This window comes from Motacilla alba, chromosome 2, assembly GCF_015832195.1.
Source record: "Motacilla alba alba isolate MOTALB_02 chromosome 2, Motacilla_alba_V1.0_pri, whole genome shotgun sequence".
NCBI classification, from domain to species: domain Eukaryota; kingdom Metazoa; phylum Chordata; class Aves; order Passeriformes; family Motacillidae; genus Motacilla; species Motacilla alba.
In genome coordinates this window covers 90,539,373-90,563,511 of record NC_052017.1, presented here as the reverse complement: position 1 = coordinate 90,563,511, position 24,139 = coordinate 90,539,373, and the positions used below count along the sequence as shown (strand labels likewise).

Below are 24,139 nucleotides of genomic sequence, written 5' to 3'. Positions count from 1 at the left end.
AATTATGGGTGCACACCAGTCCCTCTCCCTGTTAAAAGGTCCAGGCACAGTTACATTTCATAAAAGCCAGTACCTTCCCAGTCTTCAGATATGGCTTTGGCAGTCTGTTGATGGCATATGCCCAGCGATGATGCTTCGGACTTGGTTCAACAGATCCGCACAGTAATTTGTCATTTAAGGCTGTTCTGGCTGCAAGTGAAATCCCATGAACGTCGGTCCCATGTAAGAAGTTAACACTGCTGACCAAGGAGTTTATTAAGAGAACTGCCTATCTCTTCAGAACTAGGAGAATCATAGGAAACCACCCCACCCAGCTGGTACTGAGCTGATACTTGTCTACTGTTTATAGGTTATAACTCAAATTTTACTTTACTTCCAAACTCTTTTGTGACTGATTTTAATTTGTGTTAGTCTGTATGGAATTTCTCCTTATTAGTTAAATACCAATCTGGATATGTGAGCTTGGATTTCAGCAGAACTCATGTGAAGACTGATTAAAAAATGTATTTCTGAAGAAGGCTAGAAATTTTGGGGTTTTCTTCCTTTTCCAACATGATGCTTGTCATTTAGTTCAGAAATCTTCTTGCAGTATTTCACAGAATAGGCTTCCTCTGTGTGTTTGTGGCATATTTCTTCAGTGGTTTTCAAATATGTGGCTTACGATTTTTATTGGTAGTGTTAAAATTGCTTTTTAAGAAAATAAGGATACATTAAATGCTGCTTTAATCTGCTTTGTTAGTCATTAGGGTGGCTTTTGCAGTGCTGATGCTTTAAGACTTTGGAATGGGCTGGAGAGATTTTTCTGTAGCCAGTTTGTAATGGAAAAATTTGTGCAGATGTTTAAAATGAAAGCTGAACAAATTATTTGGGATGTAATACAGAAACAGTGATGAGAAGGCAGGTGCCTTTCATTTTTGAAAAGGAATTTAAATTAATATTACAACTTTGATACATACTGCAAAAATGATTGTGATGTGTTAAATTTCTTTTCATATGTATTTCAGATATGGACATGGATATGAAATTTTTTGTGTTGCTTGCAATAATTCAAACACTATAATTGCCTCAGCATGTAAGGTAAGGAAAGATTGTAGCACCACCTAGTGAAAAGTGCTCTCTGATTTCTAGGGCTGAATTCTCTTCTTTCACAAAATGTGAAATATTTTGTATAAGTGACAGTTGGCTTGCAAAGGTGAGGGTGGATTGCCAACAAGTTATTATTCCTAAATTGTGTATGATTCATTTGAAGAGATTAGTAAGATAAATTCTAACAAACATAGGTCTGAAATGTTTTCTTACTGATACATTGTCAGCATTAGAAGAAAGTTGGGAAACGATGTTGAAACTTCCCAGAGGAAAGCTGGATCTTACTGGATCGCAAGCCCAAAAACAAGCTGTCTAATATCTTATTACTTTGATATGTGTGACTTTTATACTTGCTCTCATTAATTCGCTCTGATATTTTTTTCCATCCATACAGGCTTCCAAAAAAGAACATGCAGCAATTATTTTGTGGAGCACTACTTCTTGGAAGAAACTGCAGAGTTTGTCTTTTCACAATCTGACTGTTACTCAGCTGGCATTTTCTCCTGATGACAGCTTTTTGCTAGCTGTTTCTAGAGACAGGAATTGGTCACTGTGGAGGAAACAAGATTCCTCAGAGTCAGGTAAGATACGTGAAGTCGATATAGGTGTTTGTACACTTGGTTCTTTGTTCAGTATTTTTGGCTGCAAAATATTTGAAAGAAAATTGATTAAATATTTTAATGCACATTTTGCATGCAACTTTAAAGAATTATTAGTGTGGTAGGCTCTTGTGGATTTAAGAAATGCAATTAATGTGTGGAAACATAAAAATGAAATTAAAATGCAGAGAAGAATATAATCAGGCTTTAGATGGTATTTAATTGATGGATGTAATGAAGTCCTTGTGCTTTCTGCATGTGATTGTACGTTTGACTTACTGAAATCAAGTACACAAGCTGAACTTCAGATTCACATTCTGTCAAGGAGAGCCTTCATTGCAGAGTTCTGTGCTGGCATAGCCAGAAGGCTCCATATCCTGCATAGGCTGCCTTGTCCGTGCTTGCATGGCATGACACTTTGAGACTCGTGACAGGATTAATCTCTCTCTTTGGTGTGGCTTTCTGATAATCCTACACAATTGATTAATTTGACTAGAACTGGCTATGTCTGGAAAAAGAGCTGATAGTAAGGATTCAGTTGACTTTCTCATTAAGACTTTGAGCCTTGCAAAATCATGAGGAGATTGCTATTGAACACTTTAATAGAATCCTAGAACAGATGCTTGTGCTGAAAGCGATTATCATTGCACTCTTGGCTTAATAGCATATAAACACTGCTGGGCTCTATAGAATGTTCCTAGAGACTTGGCAGTGAGTTTTGGCCCCTTCAGACAGTGTCCAGTTGTATCCTGGCTTGAATTTCTGTTTTATTCAGACTTCTATTCTAAAGCCTGGCATATTGTCTACAGTAGTTACACAATGGTTCAGGATAAGGATCATGAATACTCATAGCAAGTAGAGGAAATCCTCTTTTCATCTGTTCATCAATAACCGTTCTGTCTACAAATAACATCATTATCAGTGTAAAGCAAAACGGCTGCTATTGGCATCCCAAGAAGTGGTTATTTAAAGTCTATGCTCCAAAATGACAACCTTTTCTACTTAGGAAACGCATTCTCATTTACTGATCTGCTGATCAGATATAGTGCCTAATTGTATACATGCTGAAATATAAGCTTGTCTCTTTGGGAACACATTAATTTTTACAATTGGGCCATTATGATTGGAGCAGTTGGGACTTTACTGGTAAATAGGAGCTTTAGTGAAATTACTGGGGAAATGTGAACACAAGGTAAATGTTGCACTATTCAAAAACTTCTGACATCAGTGTTCTTAAAAAACTTGATAGAAATAACCTAAGGTGTTATACTTGAATTCTGCTGAAAAAGAAATGCATTTGAAAGATTGAACTGTTCCTACTGCTTTAGGGCTATAAGGGCTTACTGAAAAGGTCTTGAACAGGTGCTAGTTATCACTGTGGTAACTGCTGGGAAAAAACCTCATATAGTCCTAAGTATTCCAAATTGCTTTAAAGATGAGTGGAATAATGTCAAAATATTCTTGCAGTTCTGACATAGAGTTAAGTAAGAGTAACAATCACTTTTAATATGTAGTTACATGTGTATATTATATCACATCATATCATATCATATCATCATATCATATCATATTATATGTATATATACGTGTGTATATGTATATATGTATGTGTATGTATCTATCTGTATATTACACAGCATAGTTATAAACAAGGCTTTTTCTTCTACATGTTTTATTCCAGGACCAGTCTTCACTTGCTGTGCATACACAGATAAAAATACAGCTGTTCACAGTCGAATCATTTGGTCCTGTGATTGGACACCAGACAGCAAATATTTTATTACTGGTAGTCGGGACAAAAAGGTAATTAATGTTAAAGGAATTTAGAAAGCCCAGAGTTGTTTTAAACGTCTTTTAGAATAACAAACACTGTGTTCTAATGAGCCCCTGTTTTATATATACACAAAAATCTTATTGCATGCATTAGCACAGAAATCAGTGATGCTTTCATAAGCTAAATAAAGTGCTTGAGTATGTATATACAAGACTGTGGGCTGCCAGTTGGACATTCTCCCTTCTTTTTTCATGCAGTAAGACAAGCATATGTTGCATAATTCTATGGGTCTTGAGTTTTTCTTTAACTTTCATAACAGAATCTGGTTTTGTTGTCAGTAACTTTAATGAAATCAGACAGACTGCCTACAAAGTCAAATCTTTGTAGGTAGAGGGTGTTTTTACCATGTTTAGGGTCATCCACTGTGCCCTGAAATTATTTTAATGAAGTTATTCCTTATCTTTTTGTACGTGCATTTACAAGAAGATTAGAGTGAAAGTTCATTTTTGACTCTTTTGCTTACAGGTCATTATCTGGGGCCAGTGTGATTTGCCAGTGATTACTGAAGGGAATGAGCTGGATTCAATCAAGCCTTGTTCAACAGTGCTGGATGCTGGGGATTCTGTGACTGCTGTTGGTATCAGCCGTGTGCTTACTCCTGGTGGAAGGTATTGCTGGTTTTCTGTAATGTCATTTTTTGTTTAATCTAAAATTACTATTTATCCCTTTAGTCAACTAGTTTCCTGCAGCTAAACAGTTCTCTGAATCCACCTATTTTGACCATTCTTTAACAGAATGACCTCTATTTTTTTTTCTTTTCTAGCCACCTTTTCAGGTGTATGGTGACTTCTCCAAGCAGTGTAATGAGAAAAAATGAAAGGGGGAGAGGGGAGGGAGAGATGCATGAACACATCTGAAACACACTAATTCTTCCAAAAATATTGACTGATCTGATGTTGTGATAGGCTCCTTATTTTTTTCCTAACCAAATATATGTAGCAGGTTTCTGCTTTGCTATTTATTTTTTGTGAAGCAGGTTTGATATATTAATTTTTTTCATGGAAAAGTAAATACTGATTTAAAGGGCAAGGTGCCACAACAATGCTTGAGTGCTAGTTCTTTCTATCCTGCATTAGAACTGACCTCATTGAGTTGTCTACTGTAATTTCTAATGAAATGAATGTAATTATTCTCTTGATAGATACATTGTTGCAGTAGGCTTAGAGAATGGGAAGATTATTCTGTACACATGGAAGCAAAGTGGGAAAGAACCAGCACTGGCTGACTGGACCACAGGTGTTGAGATAGATAACAGGTATGTCTTTTGAAGTGAGTTAGGAGCAATGAAATATTATTCTTTAGACTAACAGTGCTGGAGTTCTGTTCTTATAGTATAAAATGTATAAATCTAGTTTATTCCTGTATCAAAAATTGTTATCATTTCAGGAAAAGTTTGGTCCCTGAAAGTTTAAAGATGTCTTGATGCAAAACCCAGAAATAAAAATATTAGTTATTTAGATGTGTGAAAAAGCCTTCCAACAAATACGAACAAAAAACAGAGGGGGATTAACCCCCGAAATACCTCATACTATGCAAAAGCTTTGGGAAGTATTACCCTTTGTTGGCCTACTTAAAAAAAAAAGCTTTACCTTTAGTCATAAATATGGTGGTAGAAAATACTGATAAGAGAGTGGAAAGGGTTGCTGTCTGTGTACATCAGCAAAGCCCTTAGGAGTGGGTGACAGCAAGCTTTGGTGTGCAGCTTCCAGTAGAAAGCAGAGGAATGACAAGCTATATGTGGGGCTGCTGCGGTGACAGCTAGAGAGACTCTGTGGAGAGGCTTGGAATGTTTCACTTGAAGCACTCCCCGGGGTTCTTCTATCACACACTGGCATTGATAGAGTAACAGAAATGGAAGTTGATGGTGACTTTGGCCTGTGTGTGCTTGCAGTGAATGGGAAGGAGACACCAGATAACAGGAAATCGCAGGCTAAAAGCCAGAAATCTGTCATATCTAAGTAACTGAGATACTTGACCTCCAGCTTAATGTGGTAAAACTGAAAATCAATAGCTGTTTGAATTATTGATGAGTGAGAGGATAAAATGTCATTAGTGTTAATGACCCTACTTAATAAGAACTTAATACCTGCTGGTTGTCACAAGTCCGTTTTTCCTCAGTTGGTAGTGTTAACTGAAGAGTACTAATTACATGAATGTTGATGTTTACACTCCCATGCCCAACTGTGTTTAACATTTTGCAGTTACGTATGGATTTCTTTTTGTTGCAGCCAAAGTCATGCTCTTGCTGTGAAACGCTTGTGTTGGAGACATCACGCAGGCAGAGCTGGACATAATGATGAGAACAGCTGCAAGTGGCTGCAGCTTGCAAGTTGTGGAGCCGATCACTGTGTTAAAATATTCAATGTCAACAGATTTGCTCTTTAGCAAAGACAGCAGGCCTGTTTGTGCCAAACAGATTCACAGCATTTTATTTCAACTTTTCTCCACTTTGAATATTGAATTTTCTATTTTCTGCTGTGGGAAGTAAAATATCTTACATGTAACTTATTAAAGCAACTTTAGTGGAAGTTTGAAATGTCAAATATTTTTCTGATCTGCAGTTGTGGGAATATGAAGCATATGTTTTGTTTGGTGAATATCCCAAACCTGAGGGATGGGAGGTGGGGTAGGGCATGGGAGGATAATGAGAGAGTTTTGTTTGCTGTGACTCGAAGGGTAGGTGGGAAGCTGCTGATACTTGGGTACTTCTGCACTTGAGATTCCACTTGGAGTACTGAATTTTTTTTATCTCCTATTGCTAATAAAGTTAACTCTTGGTGGGCCTGACTGTGTGTGTTTAGGCATGTGCAGCCAGAGATCAGGGTTAAACACGGAACTTTCTCTGATTGCCTTCGAATGTGTATTAGAGCTCTGGTCCAAGTCTGAGGCCACCTGACTCTGGAAAGAGTAGTTTGTGTTCAGATGCTTGGACAGTCCTGCTTCCTTATATATTCCCTTATTCTGCTTTGCAGGGCTGAACTCATACTTCTTGGTCAGGTGGGGCTTAAAGCTGAACTCAGAGACCACTTAAATCTTCTGGTGTCTCCCCTGTGAGCCCTCTCTGAGCAGAGTGTGGTAGTAGAGCCACCTCTGAGACTGTTTGGAGGGCTGTCCTCTACAGTTCAGACTGGAAAAGCTTATGGATATCACTAGGCAGGAGCTAAAAGGAAGCAGCCATTCCTTACAATGCCTTTGGGCTCTTTCTGAGTTTTGAGAGCTCCCTCTTTGTTCTTGTAAAAACAAGTTAACTTAGTTGTCCCATAGTGTAATTTGAGTGCTAATAGACTGAGAGTACTTGAGAAAGACTTCGTGTCAGCAGGTCTATATCTGGTTCCAAAGTCTAACTTATAAATTAGGTAAACTTTGAGAGTGAAATTGTTATTCCAGAACTGCTTGAAACCTGTAACCTGCAGAGGGAACTGAAATTGTGTTTAACTTTCTACTGTGCTGGATATTTAGACTAAGAGTGTAGCTCTTTCAGAGGGGGCTATACCGTCTTCAGAGTAATTATGGTTTTTGCCTCGAAAGGTTTTGTATTTATGCCTTGAAAGGTTTTGTATTTTAGCTCTTTATTTTTTGTTCTGTTTTTCAGCCATTAAAAAAAAAAACAAAACAAAACCATTCTTTAAAATGGGGACAGGGGAATAAAAAAAAAGACTTATTAATAAAGATAATTTGCTACATTTTACTTGTGGTAACCAATGCTTTCCTTACGCGAGTGCTTTAGCATTCAAGCATTTGAGTATTATATTTCACTTGTCTGAGAATTTTTAAGCAACTATATCCTGGCAAGAGAAAGACATAACGTACCACTTGTGAGGTTTCAAAAAGCTGCCAAAAGTGGGTCTTTATTCTGTGTCACAATTGTAATCTCATATCTTAAAATTTGATGATAATACTGTACAATTCTTTCCAATAGTAGTACATCTTGTTATGTGGCCACTTCTGGGTATAGTTGACAATGAAACATCATATTAGTTGTTCCTCTCTTTTATTTTGTGAAATACTGTCATTAACAAGCATCAGCTGCTAGAGGATTTAGTAATCCACTCCATTAGCCCTGGGACTTGGTGACTCAATCACATTCATTGTTCCAGCTTTAAATGCACCACATTAGTCTGTTGGTCTCCTAAGTCTAAATGTTTATAATAGACACTTTAAATTTTCAATTAAATTAGAGGTTAGACACCTCGACACATGATTAATATTTTATGTATGATACTCTTTTTGCTCACACATCACTTTGCTATGCATTTAGTAGGTGTGACTTTAATATACACCTTTATCTTCTCATAAATCCACTCATGTCTTTTCAAAATGTAAATCAGCATGTAAAAATACTAAGGAATGAGCTGCTGTCAATGTACCTGGTGCTCTGAAATTCTCTGCTGCTTGTACAGTGCCACTGAAAATGGAGTTGAGAAAATTGATGGGATAAACTGAAGTTTTGTAAAGAACATTCTGTTACCTTTTCATACATTTGAGGTAAAGCCATCCCATGAAGATTTTGGATGTTGATATTTTCAGTATTTACTGCCTTATGCTAAATTTGAAGAGACTTTGTCGTCAGAGATGTGAACAAACTGTTTTATGTTATCAGGCCTGAAGGAGGAGGATTGTTTTTTCTTATAGTAGAGGTGTGTGTGACAAAGCAAGCAAGAAATGGCATGGGTCTTGCTGTTTGTAACCAAAATCAAATCATTATTGAGATTGTCCAAAGCAATCTTACATCTTTCAGTCCAGGATGCAGGTGAAGGCATCCTCAAGTCTGTGCTGCACCAACAAGCCATGCCAACTCTGACACTAGAGGTGAGCATGCTGTGGTGTCTGGTGAATGAGAAGGACAAACCAAGCTGTTTGTGTAAACTGGGAGGATGTGGGATGCTGACCTTCAGCCTGAGGAACTCCTACCTGGGCTCCCCATGGCGAGCTCCCTAAACACTGCTGCCAAGCTATTGATTGTGTTAATCCCTTCAGTTATGAAATGGCAAAGAAGGAGCAGGTTGTGCATCATGCTAAGCCTTAAAGAAGTGCTGTCCTGCTGTTGTCTCTCCTGTGGGCTGAGACTTCAGAAGCAACTAGAAACGGTTGAAAATTTCAAGGAAGTCAATTATTGAACTCTGAGCTATTGAAAACATCGCTTTGGTAACTCTGACTAATCTCTGTTTTCCAAAATATTTAACGTGAAGAAATGAGAATTCTCCAAGGCTCACTGCCAACTGCAGCTAATGCAGAGATGAGGGAAGAGGAGGAAGCAGCTGTGTCCTCATTTAGACTCAAATCTCACTCTAAAGCAGTGGCTGTTACAAATAAGGAAACTTTAAAATAACTGAAATGGGAAGCAAAAATATTACTTGCTGTTTTAAGGAGCATCTGGAACTGTACAAAAGATTAGGCAAAATCACTGACAGGACAAAAATCAGAATTTGTCTTGTGCACTGGAAGCTGGTGGAGGTGGGAGTTGTTTGGCACAGTTCAGCAATGCCCCTCTACTGCTCTTATATCAGCAGTATCAGGCTCTGCAGTGGTAGTTTTGAGGCAGCAGGGCAGGGCAGCGTGTTTACCCTGTGACATGCCCAGCCCTTGACCCTCCAAACATTCCCATTTTTGCCCTGTGCACTGGCACACCCTCAAAGAGTTGTGGGATATCCTTTCAGGGACACTTTTCTTCCCCAGCCAGGAGCTGCCTTTTTTTCCTATGCCAAGCACCAGATATCCCTCATCCTGCTTCTGTGTTTGCTGTAGGAAGGTGGGGGAGGCTGTGGGCTCCTTTTGCCAGCCCCTGGTACTCTTGCTCAAGCACAGCTCTTGCTGTTACCTTGTGTGACCAGCTCTAGTGACTGTATTTGAGGAGTTTGTGTTGAATATCCAAACATTGTCATTTTATTTTCTGCAGCAACTCATCCTGTGCTGAAATGCAGTAATAAAGCTAGAAATGACCTCTCTCTTTCTGGAGGGAATTTAGGGTAGACCATGTGCCAAATCCCAATGCTGTACCATAATAATGGGGCTACCTCCAGTGTGCTGGGGTAGCTCTACCAACCAGATGTGCCCAGGACTTGAAGTGTTCAAGGAGAGCTGCTCCATGTAATTGGTGTTTGCAGGACTCAGCCGACATTCCAGCTGCACAGATGAGGGGAGGTGTTGTGCCCAAGGTAATTGCTGTGTTACAGTAGTGTCACCCTTACATAGACTCCAGCAGATCACAGCTGAAATAACAAAGGATGCAGCAAACAGATTTTTTTACTGCAGAGGAGCTGTTCTCCTTGTCTCAAAAGCTTGTCCTAACACTGATCTTGTCCTGCCTCATAGTCCTTTTTTTCCTAAGGACTTTTCTCTCTTTACTCTCCCCCTCTTCTAAGAATATTATTTGCCTTCTTGGTCCCTTCTCCATTCCTGCAGGAGATTCCCTAAATACTCCTGTAAGCAATCCTTATTTTCTCGACAGCCTTTTCTCTCTTCCTGTTGTTCTTGTAAGATAATCCAGTGCTTTCTAATACATGATCCTGGGAGAATTCAAGTGTATCAAGTATAACATCCTCTTGGTATTTTCCATTCGACCTCCTGTGTCTCTGATTCTTCCTTTTCTAGGTTTTGGGCTTTTGGTGTTTACACAGCCTGTCCAGCAGCATTACCTCCTTTCTCCCTGACAACAAATTACTGGCATACGTGTGAGCAGCGTGCCCTCCTCCCTTGCTAAAGCATAAGCTGTCTACCTGCCAGTGGAGGGAACTTTTTTTCCTCTACAAAAATGAATTGACTGCAGTCTCCCCAAGGGAAGCTTTCCAAGTGCTTTTCAAGATAAAGCAATCGTTCTGTTTTTCTCTCTGTTTCATAATCTTGGAGAGTCTCCTTCCTGCAAGTTATCATATAAAGATGTGTCTCTCTGAGAGAATATCTGTTCTCCACAGACACACTTTTTAGAGTGTGGGAGCTTCCTGCTGTTCAAGTTTTTTCCTTTGGCATGGCAGGCAGTTTTCACCACTGTCCACAGAGAGCACTGAGCTGCGACACATGATTCTCTCTCTGCAGAAGAAGTTCAGCCAGGGAGGTTGAAAGAGCTGCAGTGCAGGGAATCCCGAGATGCCTGTAGGTTGCCCTGGGTAGGTCTTCAGGGTGAGTCTGTCTGACGTCGACAGGTGCTAAAAGTGTGCTGTGGATGTTCTGGACAAACTGCTGCTTCTTTGGTGTGTGCACACAGCCTCTTTATATCACAGACATTGCTGTGCCTTCAGTAACAGCTCCAGGTCACTAAGGCCATTGGGACTAGTTGAAGTGGGAGCTCCTTTACAGCTGGTGAGCATTGATTCAGCCTGGCAGACCACCCCTGTAGTTGCAGGTGTGTGGAATGTAGGCCCTTAAAGCTAATAAAAAGGTAGAAATGTTGGTTTTGCTTAGCTGCTACTAGACAAATGGCAGCTTCAGCTTTTTCTACCCATCAAAAAGAAAATTGGTGTGTTTTACCATGTAAAAGGTATTGTCATACCTCAAAACAGAAGTTATGTCTCTGATGTGAAATTCTGCAATTCCTATGAATTACTTAAAAGTGCATTTCCATAGATTAGTTGTACTGAAAATTGCTAGCTCAAAGCTGTAATAAAAAATATGTTTCACAGACCAATAGGATCATGTGATTATTAAAATAGGAAGGGAGCTCATGAAGTCTCTCTTCTAACCTGCTCCAGGCAGGGTCAACTGTGAAATCACACCAGGCTGCTCAGAACTTCTGCTGATCTGGTCTTGAAAATCTCAGAAGATGGAGACTGCGTAGTTTGACTGCCTTCATGGTAAAAACTTTTCTTCTACTTTTCTCAGTTTTGAACCTCTCTTGTTTCGTTTTATGCCCTCTCTTACCTTCCTTCATCTCTTCATTTTGGAGAGCTGGGCTCCATCATCTTCACAGTCTCCTTCTTAGCATCAGAAGGCTGCTACCAAGTACCTGCAAAGCCTTCTCTTCCCCTGATGGGCTGAACCTGGCCCATCCCTCCACCTTTCTCCACAGGGCACCTGATCCAGCTCCCTCTACCCTAGTGGCCCTGCTCCAGTTTAACATCGTCTTTCCTGATGATGGGGTGTTGGGAAAACCCCAAACTGGACAAATGCCCACAGTCTCTACAATAGACGTAAGTGTCTAAAATCTGTGGTACAATTTCCTGTCCTAGGAGTACAAATCTATAACTCTCTTTTCTTTAACCTTATCATATATTTTCCTACACTACTTCTTTGCATGCCCTTGCCTGTGTGTGGTGGTGATGCAATCCCAAGACAGAGCTGCAGATTTTAACGTGTGTTTGCAGAGCTGGGAACTTCCCCGTACCCACTGTGCAGTCTATTCCAACATCCCCACCAGACAGGAGCTCTGGCCACATGGCACACTGCCTCTGGGAACAAAAGAGCTCCTGGCATACTAGTTAGATGTTCATGCTTCCACCACTGGTGAGGTGGAAAGGGCAGAGGAAAGATAGTTTGGCTCTGTCTGGAAGCTCCCTCCACCTCCTGCCTCCATTTGAGCGCGGGTGCCTGGCCCCAGAGAGCAAGGCACCCAGCCCGGGCAGGTGTCCAGAGCCCATGGCAGAGCTGCAATCCATCTCTGTTTCCCTGTGACTTGGGGTGGCCATTGCAGCCACCTGTTTAGGTAATTGAGAGCTGACACAGACGCTGTTATATTGGTTGTAAACCCAAAACATCCCCTCACCCCTAAAATTCTAGATTTAAAAAATTGCTTACCATCTATCTCAGAGGAAAAGAAATGGACGCTATTTTAAATGCCTGAACTGTGGTCATTTCGCTGAAAAATCAGTGGTGGCTTCCACATGCCCAGGACCACCAGGTGGCAATATAAGAAAAAGGATAAGTGAGTATTTGCAGCACCTGTCATGTATACCCAAAAATTCAAAATAAATTACAAATATATTCAAACACAGGTGTTCTAGCTCCTCTGAGTTGTTCAAATGCACTGTTTAAGTGACAAGCATTTCTCATGAAACACTGATTTTGAAAGCATTCTTCCATTTTCATTTTTGTCCTGCAGTTGGGAAACTGTAAACTTCAGAAAGTAATGAGCACCTCCTAATCACACAGGGTCTTATTGTCTGCTGCAGACATTGTACCTCACCCCAACAACTCAGTCTGAAGAACATATCTTAATCTTCCTGCTTTACTTTGTGGAAGTGTAAAATGGGGCCTAAATTTCTGTGTCTGTTTTGTTGTCCGCTTTTTTTTTTTTTTTTTTTTTTTTTTTTTTTTTTTTTTTTGAAAGGCTTTCTAACCATGTGGTGTTCTGGGAGGGGTCTAAGCTGATGAGGTCTCACACACCTCCTGATAGTAGCTGTGATTTAGATTATAGGGTAGATTTAGGTGAAATATTAGGAATAAATTCTTTACTGTGAGCCTGGTGAGGCACAGGAACAGGTTGCCCAGAGAAGTGCTTGCCCATTCCTGGAAGTGTTCAAGGCGAGGCTGGATGTGGCTTTGGATGTGGGAGTAATGAACTTTAAGGTCCCCTCCAACCCAAAGCATTTTATGATTTTTAAGTGATGGATGATCACAGTGGATCATATGATCAAACTCTCCCAGACACCAGTGACTTATGTTTCAGGAACATCTTCAACCAGAGGAAGAGCCCTGGTGCTTATTAGCCATTGATGAATTTCCTTTTCCTTCCATGGGTTTGTCTAATTGCTTTTTGAATCCATGCAAATGCATAATTTCCCCTGTGATTAGTTGGTAATCCTCAGGGTAAGTCTGTGCCAATAAGAAGATGCATCTCTTGTTTGTTTGGAACATTTAATGCCTCCTTGTTATTATATTAGAAAAGAAAAGGATTAGTTGTTTTTCACTGTCTCCTTGTTATTCCTGATTTTATAGACCTCTAGCATACTCCCTACTCATGGATTTCTTTTTCAGTTTGAAGGATCCTGCTGTAATTAAATGTCCTTTTTATGGCAGTTTGGCAGTTCCTTTCATTGAACTTATTGTCTCTTCCCCAAGGCTACAATATTTCTACAATAAAGAGGTATTTATTACTGGTTTTGAACTCTTTTTTATTTATTTATGTTTGTCTGGGAGTGCCTAACAAACCAAACTGTTTTATTTAAAGTGCTGGCAAATACTTTTTTTCTTTTTTTTATTTTGTTTTGAAACGAGTCAAAACTCTCTTAGTCAAAGTATTTAAGGCTCATGATGCTGTCTTTTGGATATTTGTGACAGAGTGTAGTATCTTATCTTTGGACTCTTTTGTTCTTTCCTTATTTAAGTCATAAATTGATTTTTCTAATATCATTCCGGTCTGCAGCGATGAGTTTCAGAGGCCTCAGCGTCGCAGCCCGGTGTGGAACAATTAGCACTTGCTGCTAAAGGATAAGTCCAGTACTAAAATAACAGGGTAGCTGCAACCCAAGACAGAAGATACTGGCAGCATATGCTTGGGACATGCAGCAGCTGATTTTATGCCTCCTGCATCTTTGCAGCTCCATCAAAGTGTCAGTGAATCACGGTGGTGAGAATTTCCTTTATCGACTTGGTAAAAACAGAAGAGGCTGGCAAGTGACTCCTGTGATTTGGTGAGAGCCTTTCCAGCCACATAAGGAGAGGAGCTTTCACACTGTGTGGAAAGCCTCCCCACAGATGTAGCAGATGCTGGAAACCCTTTCCAGCTGTCCTTGCCCACAAAATCAGCAGAGAGGCAAAAGTCTCCATTGGATTTTACAGATTTAAAAACAAACAAATAATTGATTTTTTTCAAGTCTAGAGGAATGTGCAGTTGCTGTTCAGCTTGTCCTTTTGCATAATGTAGGAGGGGATATTGTACTCTGTTGAGTTCCTGAGCAGTGCAGTGGCTTGTGGTTAACCAGGTTATCCAGAAAGACCTTTAAAGAAGAAAAACAAGTTGGGAACATCTCCTTACTCCTTCACAATTCACTCACTATAATGTGGCTAAAAGAGGTTCTCCAAAAGCAAAAAAGGGCTTGCAAGGTTGTGCTGTTGGTCTCGGAGTCTTCTTCTGTTACAGTGATGGTGAGGTTGACTGGTCTTCTGTAAGACACCAGAATGTGGCCTCTTAACCAATAAGAGAAGTTGTGTGAAAAAAGTAGTACCTGCTTTTCTCTATATGTCTTGAGAAAGCAGATTAAAGTTTGTGTTTGATATGCCTCTAAGAGGAAACAAATGTCAGAAAAATGTTGCCCAGAATTGTCCCTTATCCCCTTTTTCCCCAGCAGCTGTTTGATTGAGGGTGGGACCTGGTGCCCCAGACCCAGCTGAAGAGCCAGCCCAAAGCAAGCAGAAATAGTTGGTTCCAGCCTGAGCACAGCTTCAGCATGGGCAGAACCCCAACAGATGAAGACCCTGCAGAGTTTTGAGATTTGCCTAGGGGCTCAATGTTTGCAACACCCCTGTCCGTCCTGGGAGCAGACTGCATTCTGCTGTGGCTGTGACGATGATGTGTGCGTGGAACACGTTCTGCACCTTGTGCTTCTGCGTAGGTGTGGGAGAAAGGTGAACATATGCTTTTGAAGAAGCTGCTGTATCCCTGTTTCCTTCTAAAAGTGCCATATGTGCTCTCTGAGTCACATGGACATAGTTTACCCTGTGATAGGAGTAGCTCTTGACAGGTGCAGTAGGCTCTGAGGTCAATGTAGAGGTCAATGTGCTTTTAGATCTGAGATTCTTATTCTGCACCATCTCCCCAGCTGGCAGCGGTGACAAGCCCAGTTTTCCTACAGCTGGGCTGCAGCAGCTTGGGGCTGTTCTTTGTGGTCCTTTTCATCCAGACATCTTCCCACCTTGTGCTGCAGCCAGGTGGAGACCCTGTTTTAGGCGTGTACAATATTGTGTCGACGTCTGACCCTGGCCAGTTATGACTTTGGCTGTGGTGCCATTCCCATGTTCAAATCATGAAGCTGTTTGCCATGTCTCGTGGCAATGTGTTGGCAGACCAGTGCGCTTCAGTTTCTGAAAGCACACCATGTCCCAGGCAGACGTTCCCTTTTTGTCATCAGCTCTTGGCTGATATAAACAATATTCACTTCCCAAGTGGCACAGATATGCAAATGAACCTTTCATAGGATAATGGCCATATGAGGCTTTGCTAGCAGGCATTCACGACATGTGGAGGCATGTTGGTGCCAGATGCTTGCAGGCTTTTGGCTGAGCTATTCCCTTTTCCAGTAGGATAGTCAGTACCAGGCTATTTTGGGAGATCCACTGCAGGCCCAGATCAATGATTGGTGCATCTTTAACAGCTTCAGGAAACAGTGCTCTCCAGGTTGCCACAGGATTAGCTGGCCCCTACAGTGTCATTCTGCCTCCTAAAGCCCTTGGCTTGTCTGGCTGCTGTGGAGCCTTTTACGAACACCAAGCCAGTGACATGTTGCAGCATCTCTGAGATGTGCCACTTTTCAGTACACAAACAGAACAGTGCATCATTCCTAGTGAAATCTTCTGGGGAATCATGTTGTGATGGGATGAACAAAGCTGTAGCAAAGCAATCAGATTCTTAGGTCTTTTCAAACTAAGATGAAACCTTGTATCAGTGTATGCAGCTTTCCATAAGAGGTAAAAACCACTCACTAGAATACATGGAACTGCACAGTCTTTGCTTCTTTGTCAGTAAAAAGGCTGTCTGATACATTAAGGTCTGTTGCTTTATCAGAGGAGAACATCAGCCTGCTTTCCCTTTTTTCCTTTGAGGATTAAAGATCACCTAAAATAGCTGAATTCAGTATAAATCTTGCCACCAGAAGCTGTAAAATTAAGATGGTTCAGGGACCATCTGGATCAAGCCAAGCTCACAGCCTTTGCTTGCATTCAACTCACTTAAAAAAAATTGCAAGCTCACACCCTAGCCATGGAAAGCCAGCACTTGCTCTGCAGGGCAGCAGCTGTGGCAGGACAAGATAACTCATTGCTTTGGGAGGCCAGAAACTGGAACTGAGTTCAAATGCCCACTGCACAGATGATCTTCCCGTAATGCCCAGTATTGTGTACTGGGAGGGAGAAAGCAGGAGCAGTTTTAATGTACTGTGGTCCATATGGACTCCCTTGGGTGGGGGACACCTCCCAGGACATGTGTGACTTGCAGGAAGTTTCTTTTCAGGAGCACAGGTACAGCCCTTCTCATCAACAGCCCTACTGTTCATGTGTCCTGGGTTTCATCTTGGCATCCTGCTCTGAGCAAACAAGATTACAACAGGCAGCAGGGACAGCAGGAGAGCCAAAACCATTGTTGATGGTGCAGTGGTTTTCAGCATCCAAAGCTATCTGGAGATTGGGACTCTATTTCGGTCTGCTCGCCACAGAGCTAATGCTTGCAGGCTAAGGCTGGCAAATTTTTTTCTTCTTAGAGAAAAGAGCTGTGCTACATCACCCTCTCTCTGGGGAGGTTCTCGTCCTAAGCCCTCTGCCCATGAAGCTGGAGAACCAGTGCTTTGCCTGGGATTGTTAGGGCAAAGAAGAGCCCTGAGAGGTCTGTCCTCTCCCTGTCCCTGCTGTGTGTCCTGCAGTTGGGCAGCCAGCCTGCTACATATCCCATGGTGGGGCCCATCACATGTGTTCTGCTCAGCTTTTTGTGGTTACTGTTACCCATTTGTGGCTCACTGTGTTGCTTTTCCCTAAATAATGTTTGACCTGTAGATGACTATTTTAAATAAAGCAGAGTTGATGTTAAGTAGGCAGAACATTTGAAGGCCTTTACTTGCATTTCTGACAATGCATGCAATTATTCCAGCACCAGCATGACTGTTCTGTTTGCCAAATGCTGATCTGATTTATCTCTGTACTAGACTGAAAAGCGGTATAGCTAATGACAGTCAGCTCCAACATCTTTTCCTGATTGCCTATTATTGTTCTGAACCGGTTTAATTTTCTATTGTCTTTGTTAAAAATGTAGAAGGGGAAGAAGAGGTTGTTTTAATCCTCCGTATTGGACTATTGAGAATAGCCAGCATTTAATGTGCCATCAGGAAGGCAGAGCTACAGCCTTGCTTTTTGGTAGTGACTCACTACATAAATTAAGCAGGATGGTCCCCTAGGCTTACACTTCTCATGCACTCTGCGTCATGTTAGAAACATTAAAATATTAACAAACTTTGATCCCAGGGCAGCTCGATGCTCACTCAGATCTGCTTTCAAGCGAGAGTGCACTCCCTGTTTGGAGTCTATAGTAAACTTCAGAAAGCTTGGCCTGAAAGCCCAGAGCATCATCATTCAGCAGCACCTAATCTCCCTCTTCAATTATTTAAAAGCTACTCTGAGGGACTCTTCGGAGTTGTGTTACAGATATTTGTTGATATTATTTTCATGAAATGGCACATCTCTGGCCCTCCCCAGTTCTTGTGAATGAGATCATTACTATTTCTACACAGTCATACCACCACCTCATTCTCCCTAGCACCTTGAACAATCAATGTCTTTATGTTGATGTCACAAAGATGAGACCTTGAATATCTTGAAGCTATTCCTAGTAAGCTAGGGCTTCTCACACAGGAAAACCATTGAGACTGAGTTTGAAGAATCAAAAGACAAGAGGCAGTTGAAGGAATACACCATTTTCTTTCCCTGAATATTTCAAGAGGAGCATTAGGTACTGGCCAGCTATCAAAACCTTTTCTCACATGCCCTCCTCCCTTACAGTGCTTCTTCCAGGGACCTCGGTAGTGGCTGCAGTGAAGAAGCACCTGTGTGAGGAAGACAAATTAAATCCCTGACAGCTCTGCCTACTGCACTGAGCTGCCAATTCAGTGTTAGTGGTGTTTTCTTCACAGGCTCCTGCAGCTTCCTTGCTGTCGTCTCACCCAGATCTAGAGGGCCCAGGGAAAACTGGCTGCTTGCAATAGCAGCAGTCTCAGAGTTGCTCTTACCTCACGGGTGGGCAGTGAAAAGCTAGAGAGCAAAGGGAGGGCTGCTGGCCCGTGTTCCATTATATTTTTTAATTTTCCCCTTCTCATTCCCCAACTCAAGCCTGATTGAGCTGTGCCTAAAGAAGTTCAGAGGATTTCTGAATTTTTGTTTTGAAGAAGTCTTCCGAAAATTTTCTGCCTGTTAAGGCCGTGTGAAATCACACATTGGAAAGAGCTCCGGTGCTGCAAAATGACATGCTCATCATCTCCACCTTTCTCCTTGTGAATGTCTTCCAGCATTTCTCCTTTAAACTGCAGCAACGCCCTCACCCAGTTTTAATTGTTGCTTTACTTTGATCTTTGCACAGCAAGTATTTTTCAGTCGACTTCACCGGAAGAAGCTGAAGTATCACCTAGGGGTGATGGAGATGGGGGAATGAGTGCACATGTGGGACAGGCTCTTTTAGGAGGCAATAGCTACTGCTGGCATTTGGGTGTCCTTGAGTGACCAGTAGCTCTGGACTTGTACTCCCTTCCGAGGGACAGCTATTTTCACTCACTGGTGAGAATTTCCAGATCATGAGAAAGACATTAAGAAGCCCTTTTCACCATGGGCTGACTGTGAATTGAATGAAAATTAAACAATAATCAAAACAGGCAATTCTGAGCCTTTTGCTGTTGTTGGCAATCAGGTTACCAGCAAGTAGCTTTGGTGACCCTGAGATTGAGAGCCACTGAAGCTGGCAAGATAATTAAAGAGAGAAGGACACGCAGAGGGTAACACATGCAGACCTCCAGTAAGCTGAACTGAATACTGATCACAACTTCGCTTTGTCTCTTTTCCCATCAGAAATGTTTGGCATGCCCCTAAACTCCTGTTCCACAGTTTCTCTCAGACAATTTCCCTGGTCCTCCGTCAGATTTCTGCTTCACTAGAAGGACTATCTGAAAACGCTTTTAAAATTTATTTTCTAAATGATTACAAGATGCTTTATTGAAAAATTATGACTTTTCCTTACTGCTTCTCTTCCAAACAGACTGGATTGGATTCACAAAGGACACCTCTGACCTGCAGAGTGAGGAACAAGCATGTTAAAACTTCCTGAACAAACTAAGTAACAATAATTAAAGTACAACCAAGACCTTAGCAGTTAGGCTAAGGAACAAGCACCTGAAAGAGTAAAACAGCTTTCTTGCTGGCGAAGCAACTAGTCTCCATTCAATTCCCAGACATGTGAAAAAGTGTATTTTCAAGACTGGCTTGGTTTCGTTAGTAACTAAAATCTAAACTGATCATAGAACTACAGGGAATAACATCAGGTTTCTGCCATGGGCAGAACAGCACCGATGGCAACAAACATGAAAGCAAAGGGACCTGGCCCAGGCTGGCAGCAGCACACCCACCATAATGTGCTGTCAAGGCTCCTTGACATGTGAGGTGACTTTTGGAGGGGCCAGGTGTGTGTGCCTGGCGGGTGAGTGGCACGAGGAGCGTGGCAGAGGTGTAAATGCAGTGCAGGGGGGCAGGAGCAGGATCAGGCTGAGGTGCAGGACACACATAAGGGAGCTGTGGCTGGGGACGTGGCAGCCAGCAGTGTCTGCCTGCTCTCCTGCCTTGCACAGCTGCAGCCAGGCACAGCTCTGGGGATCCCTGGCTCTGGGGAAATACAGACCACACAGGAAAGAGAGCAGATGCAGAAGCAACAAAACCTGATGCATGGCTGAAATGTGTTCCGTGGGCTCAGATTTTCCCAGAGCTGTCCCCACAGATCCTCCCTCTCTCTCTCTCCCCTTTCTCTCTGCTCCCCAGGAGATGGCAAGGTCTGTGGGCTGAGAGCACCTGCTGTGGAAATCCAGCTGTAATTATCCTGCATTTCTGCACAGAGTTGGAATTACCTGGCTGCAGGGTGGCTGTGGAGCTGTTGCTTTTCTGAGGAAACTCTTGGGGCTGCAGCAGGCTTTGAAAGAGGAGAAATTTTGTTTATCCACAGGGTAAAGCTTCCAGAGGGCAGATAAAATCTGTGTGTTCATTAGGAGTACAGGATGAGTTGGGTGTTCTTGATAAATAGTTTTCTGTGCCCAAGAATTGGCTGGAAAGTCACTTGTGCAAAAAGAAATCCAATACAATCTGTGAAATGGGATTTTGAAAAAAAATTGCAGCAGTGCACTAGGACAATTCAGTGATTTTGAGCATGGCAAGAGTGGACAGAAGAAATACATCTTGGTACTGTTATCTTATTTTTTTCTGGAATTAGGATAGTTGTTAAGGTCCCTTCCTAACATAGGGGGACATACAGCAAAGAGAACAGAAATTTGTAGGACACATATTGGCAAATAATTTAAAAATTATTTTAAATACAATACAGTGTACTTTTCTAAAACATCTTCTATGCAAACAATGGCCCAAACTGGTTTTTTAAAAAAAATAAATATAACTTCAAAATTAGGTGACAAATAAAATTTCCTGCTAGGAGAATATCCTATTTTTGGCTTAAACATTGACACACCCTGACTGCTGTTGCTGCTGCTGCTGTGTGTTCTAGCTGTCCTTCAAAACCAGGAGATGGAGGAAGAAGCAAGGTGGGTGTCAGTCACTTCTCCCAAGTAAAATGCAACAGGACAGATGTAAATAGCACCGGGGAGGTTTAGAGTGGATATTAGTAAGAATTTCTTCACCAAAGGGATTGACAAGCTTTGGCACAGGCTGCTCAGGGAAGTTATAGTCACTGTCTCTGGAGGTATTTAAAAGACATGCAGATGTAGCACTTAGGGACATGGCTAAGTGATGGACTTGGCAGTGCTGGGTTAATGGTTGGGCTCAATGATCCTAGAGGTTGTTTCCAATTTAATAATTCCTTTATTCTAGGAATGAGAGTTTCTGGAAACACTGTTAACTAGTTGAGGAAAGGAACTGAATATTGAGGTTATGAAACAGCTGATAATTTCTAGGAAAGTATAAAATTGTTTCCATTTGTGGGATGGAACAAGTACTTATATTTTATTTGACTTAAAAGATCCATTGGGTGTGCACTTTTAAGTCCTAGCAGATAATGTTAGAGGTGCAGCTGAAGTCCTGTGCATGCAGGGTGAAAATTATCAGCTGCATTTCCAGGGTGCTCAGGAGAGGTCTTCTTTGCTTCTTCCCTTGTGTTTAGAGGGAGGAGAAACTGTCCTGGATCCCAGCCTGGGAGGGAAGGATGAGGAAAGCAAAAGAATCCTGCCTCTTGCTGGGACAGCTGCAGACAAGAGAGGAGTTACAGGAGTGGCTGTGCACTGGTGCCCTGAGCAAGGGGGGAGGTCTGGGGGAGGCAGAGGTTCATGGCTAGTGGGGAACTGGCTGGGATCTTCTCTTGTACTCTCCACTTGTGGTGGGCTCAGAGCTGACAGAAATCAGCTCAAAGGGAGGATTTACAACACCCAATCTGACCACAGCAGGCTGGCACAAAGCCAAGCACTCCCTGTCAGTAGCAGAAGCAGTGTGTTGAGGAATCATGTCTAGGAACGGTAAACACAGCCCTTACTTTTCAAAATAAGGGATTTCTGATGAAGTTTTGTTCTATGTAATTTAAATCCTTTACCTGAGAGTGGTCCCTCATGGTTATTGTGGATGTACTGAGTTTAACCGTCAGCTGCTCTCAGCTAATGTCCCTGTGCTCCACTGCCTGTACTGCTGCCCAAGCACACAGTTAAGAAGAAGTGTGGATGCCATGTGGAGCTGTCTGCTGTTAGCAATTCCCCCCTCCTCCTAAGTGCTTCCTGGCAATGAAATTGTCTTGCTCTCTGACAACAAAATCCATCAGCAGGTTCCTCTCAGGTCTCATCACCAGCTTCACTACCTTTCTGCTTACACTGCTTAAAACAATTTTTAATATTCTTACTTCTTTATTCTCTTTTGCTGTGTTATATGTAACAATTTTAGAAAAATGAAGAAATAAGGAAGTAAGGTGGTTTCACAGATCACCCAGCCTGCTACGGAATCTCCTATAAGGCTTCTCTGATCTGCTATGCCACAGTAAAAGTCCTTGGTAATCAGTGTGAAATTGCATCAGGATTTTCATCCAGGTGGCAAACCTATGACCATTTAGGCAGTAACAAGCATTTTCCTCAAAGATAATAGAAATGCAGATTATAATCCTATATCTGAATCACTCTACACCAAATTAATTGCTTTGTTTTTATTTAAAAATAGAGAAATAACTGAAGTACATGGGAAATTTTGCTTCCATAATCTGTAGTCAGGCATCAGAGCTGGTGATGGCTTCACTGGGAGGGAATGAGAAACATAGTGGTTAAATTTTATTTGGGTCACTTGTAACATTTAATTTTCACAGTCGGTGTGGTTGGCAGAATATTTTATTATCTATTTTTTTGCACAATGAAACAATGGAAATCCACATCAGTCCTCCTCAATGAAAGACAATGGGATTATACTGTATTATATTATAAACATTATATATATGTTTTAAAAATCGGCATGGACATTCCTATAAGATGAGGCTTGGAAAGGGAGGCTGGCTTTTTCTCCTGTCAAAGCCAGTGGAGTGGAGTTAGGTGTTTTCAAATCTGAAACAGCCCTCTGAGGAAGGAGAGAGATGTAAAGGACAGTGACATGGGAGGCAGACACCCACCCCTGCCACCCCCAGTGCAAGTGTGTAAATGTGTGTGAGAGCTGGGCCTGGGAAACAGGGAGCTGGCAGGATCCACTTCTGCTGCTGGTGGAACAAGAATGGATTTACATCTCATCCATGCCATCCTCCAGGGCAGGGATTGGAGCTAAACAAAAACCTCTGCAGCACAGGAGAGGGAATCCGTGTGTTTTATGTAACAGTTGAGGTTTACTCTTTGGTACAAGAGGACTGGACTGCACTGAACCACCAGCCCACGGCAGGGCTGGTCCAGGCTCTGCAGCGCCAGGGGAATGCAGGAGGGATGCCTGCATGCCTTGACCACTGGAGGCATTTGCCAGGAGCAGCTGAAAGCATCTTGCTTGGCTCCCTGAGCCTTTGGGGTAGGGAAGCAGAAAGCAAGAGGTTGTACAAATTCTCAACCCAATGAATGTACTAAAATTGCAGCACTCCTACTTCTTTCTTCTGAGTGTGGGCATTAAAAAATACATTTTCAGTAGGCAGGGAGTGGGTGTGTGAGAGAGCAAAGTGTTTGCACTCCTTTCCCACCATCTCAAAAAGGGTGGATGTTTCAGGGGAAAGAATCCTGACTGCAATGTTCATCTTTGATTAGCACATCATAAAGGAGTCACACATTGAATTGCCCAGTCCTAAGTGACTGCAGAAAAGATTATGGAAGGAATAGACAAAATGAATATTACCATATCACCAAGACTGGGAGATATTCACCCAAGTCTTCCAAAGGAGAACGTAAGGATGCAAGAGCTGATCTGCCTACAGTAGCTTGCAAACTCTTGTCTAAAACCAGTTTGATGTCATAAGGTTGTTAAAACCACAACACCAGTTTTTAGAAAGGTTTCCAGTGGAGACAGAGGAAAATGTAGGCTGCTAAATCTGACACTTGTGCATGGAAACCTAATAGGAAATATAAAAGTAAGATAATAAGTGATAGGGAGTAAAAATGACAAACAGAAATATTGGTGTGATTTAGTGCCTGATCCTGTCTCATAAACATATCAGAGTGGTGGGTTAGGCTGGACTGATTGGTACAATCCTCTTGCATTTCTTGAATGGAAATTCAGGAAACTTGTGAGGACCTGGGTTTCCTGAGAGTGAGGTTGCCATGAACAGCTCCACCTCTGGTTGCCTTGAACAGTT

At 41.8% G+C, this 24,139-nt stretch overlaps 1 protein-coding gene across 2 annotated transcripts in view; it reads left to right on the top strand.

Annotated features, from left to right (window-relative positions):
* The window catches only part of ELP2 (elongator acetyltransferase complex subunit 2), a 39,715-nt gene extending 29,258 nt beyond the window's left edge, over positions 1-10,457 (top strand). For both annotated transcript variants that reach the window (XM_038128574.1, XM_038128572.1), the window contains exons 17-22: positions 1,005-1,077; positions 1,481-1,667; positions 3,367-3,488; positions 3,985-4,127; positions 4,661-4,774; positions 5,748-10,457. In XM_038128574.1, the coding sequence (XP_037984502.1) occupies positions 1,005-1,077; positions 1,481-1,667; positions 3,367-3,488; positions 3,985-4,127; positions 4,661-4,774; positions 5,748-5,904 (796 nt within the window). In that variant the 3' untranslated portion in view covers positions 5,905-10,457. The remainder of the gene's footprint in view (positions 1-1,004; positions 1,078-1,480; positions 1,668-3,366; positions 3,489-3,984; positions 4,128-4,660; positions 4,775-5,747) is intronic.
* Positions 10,458-24,139: the final 13,682 nt, after the last annotated feature.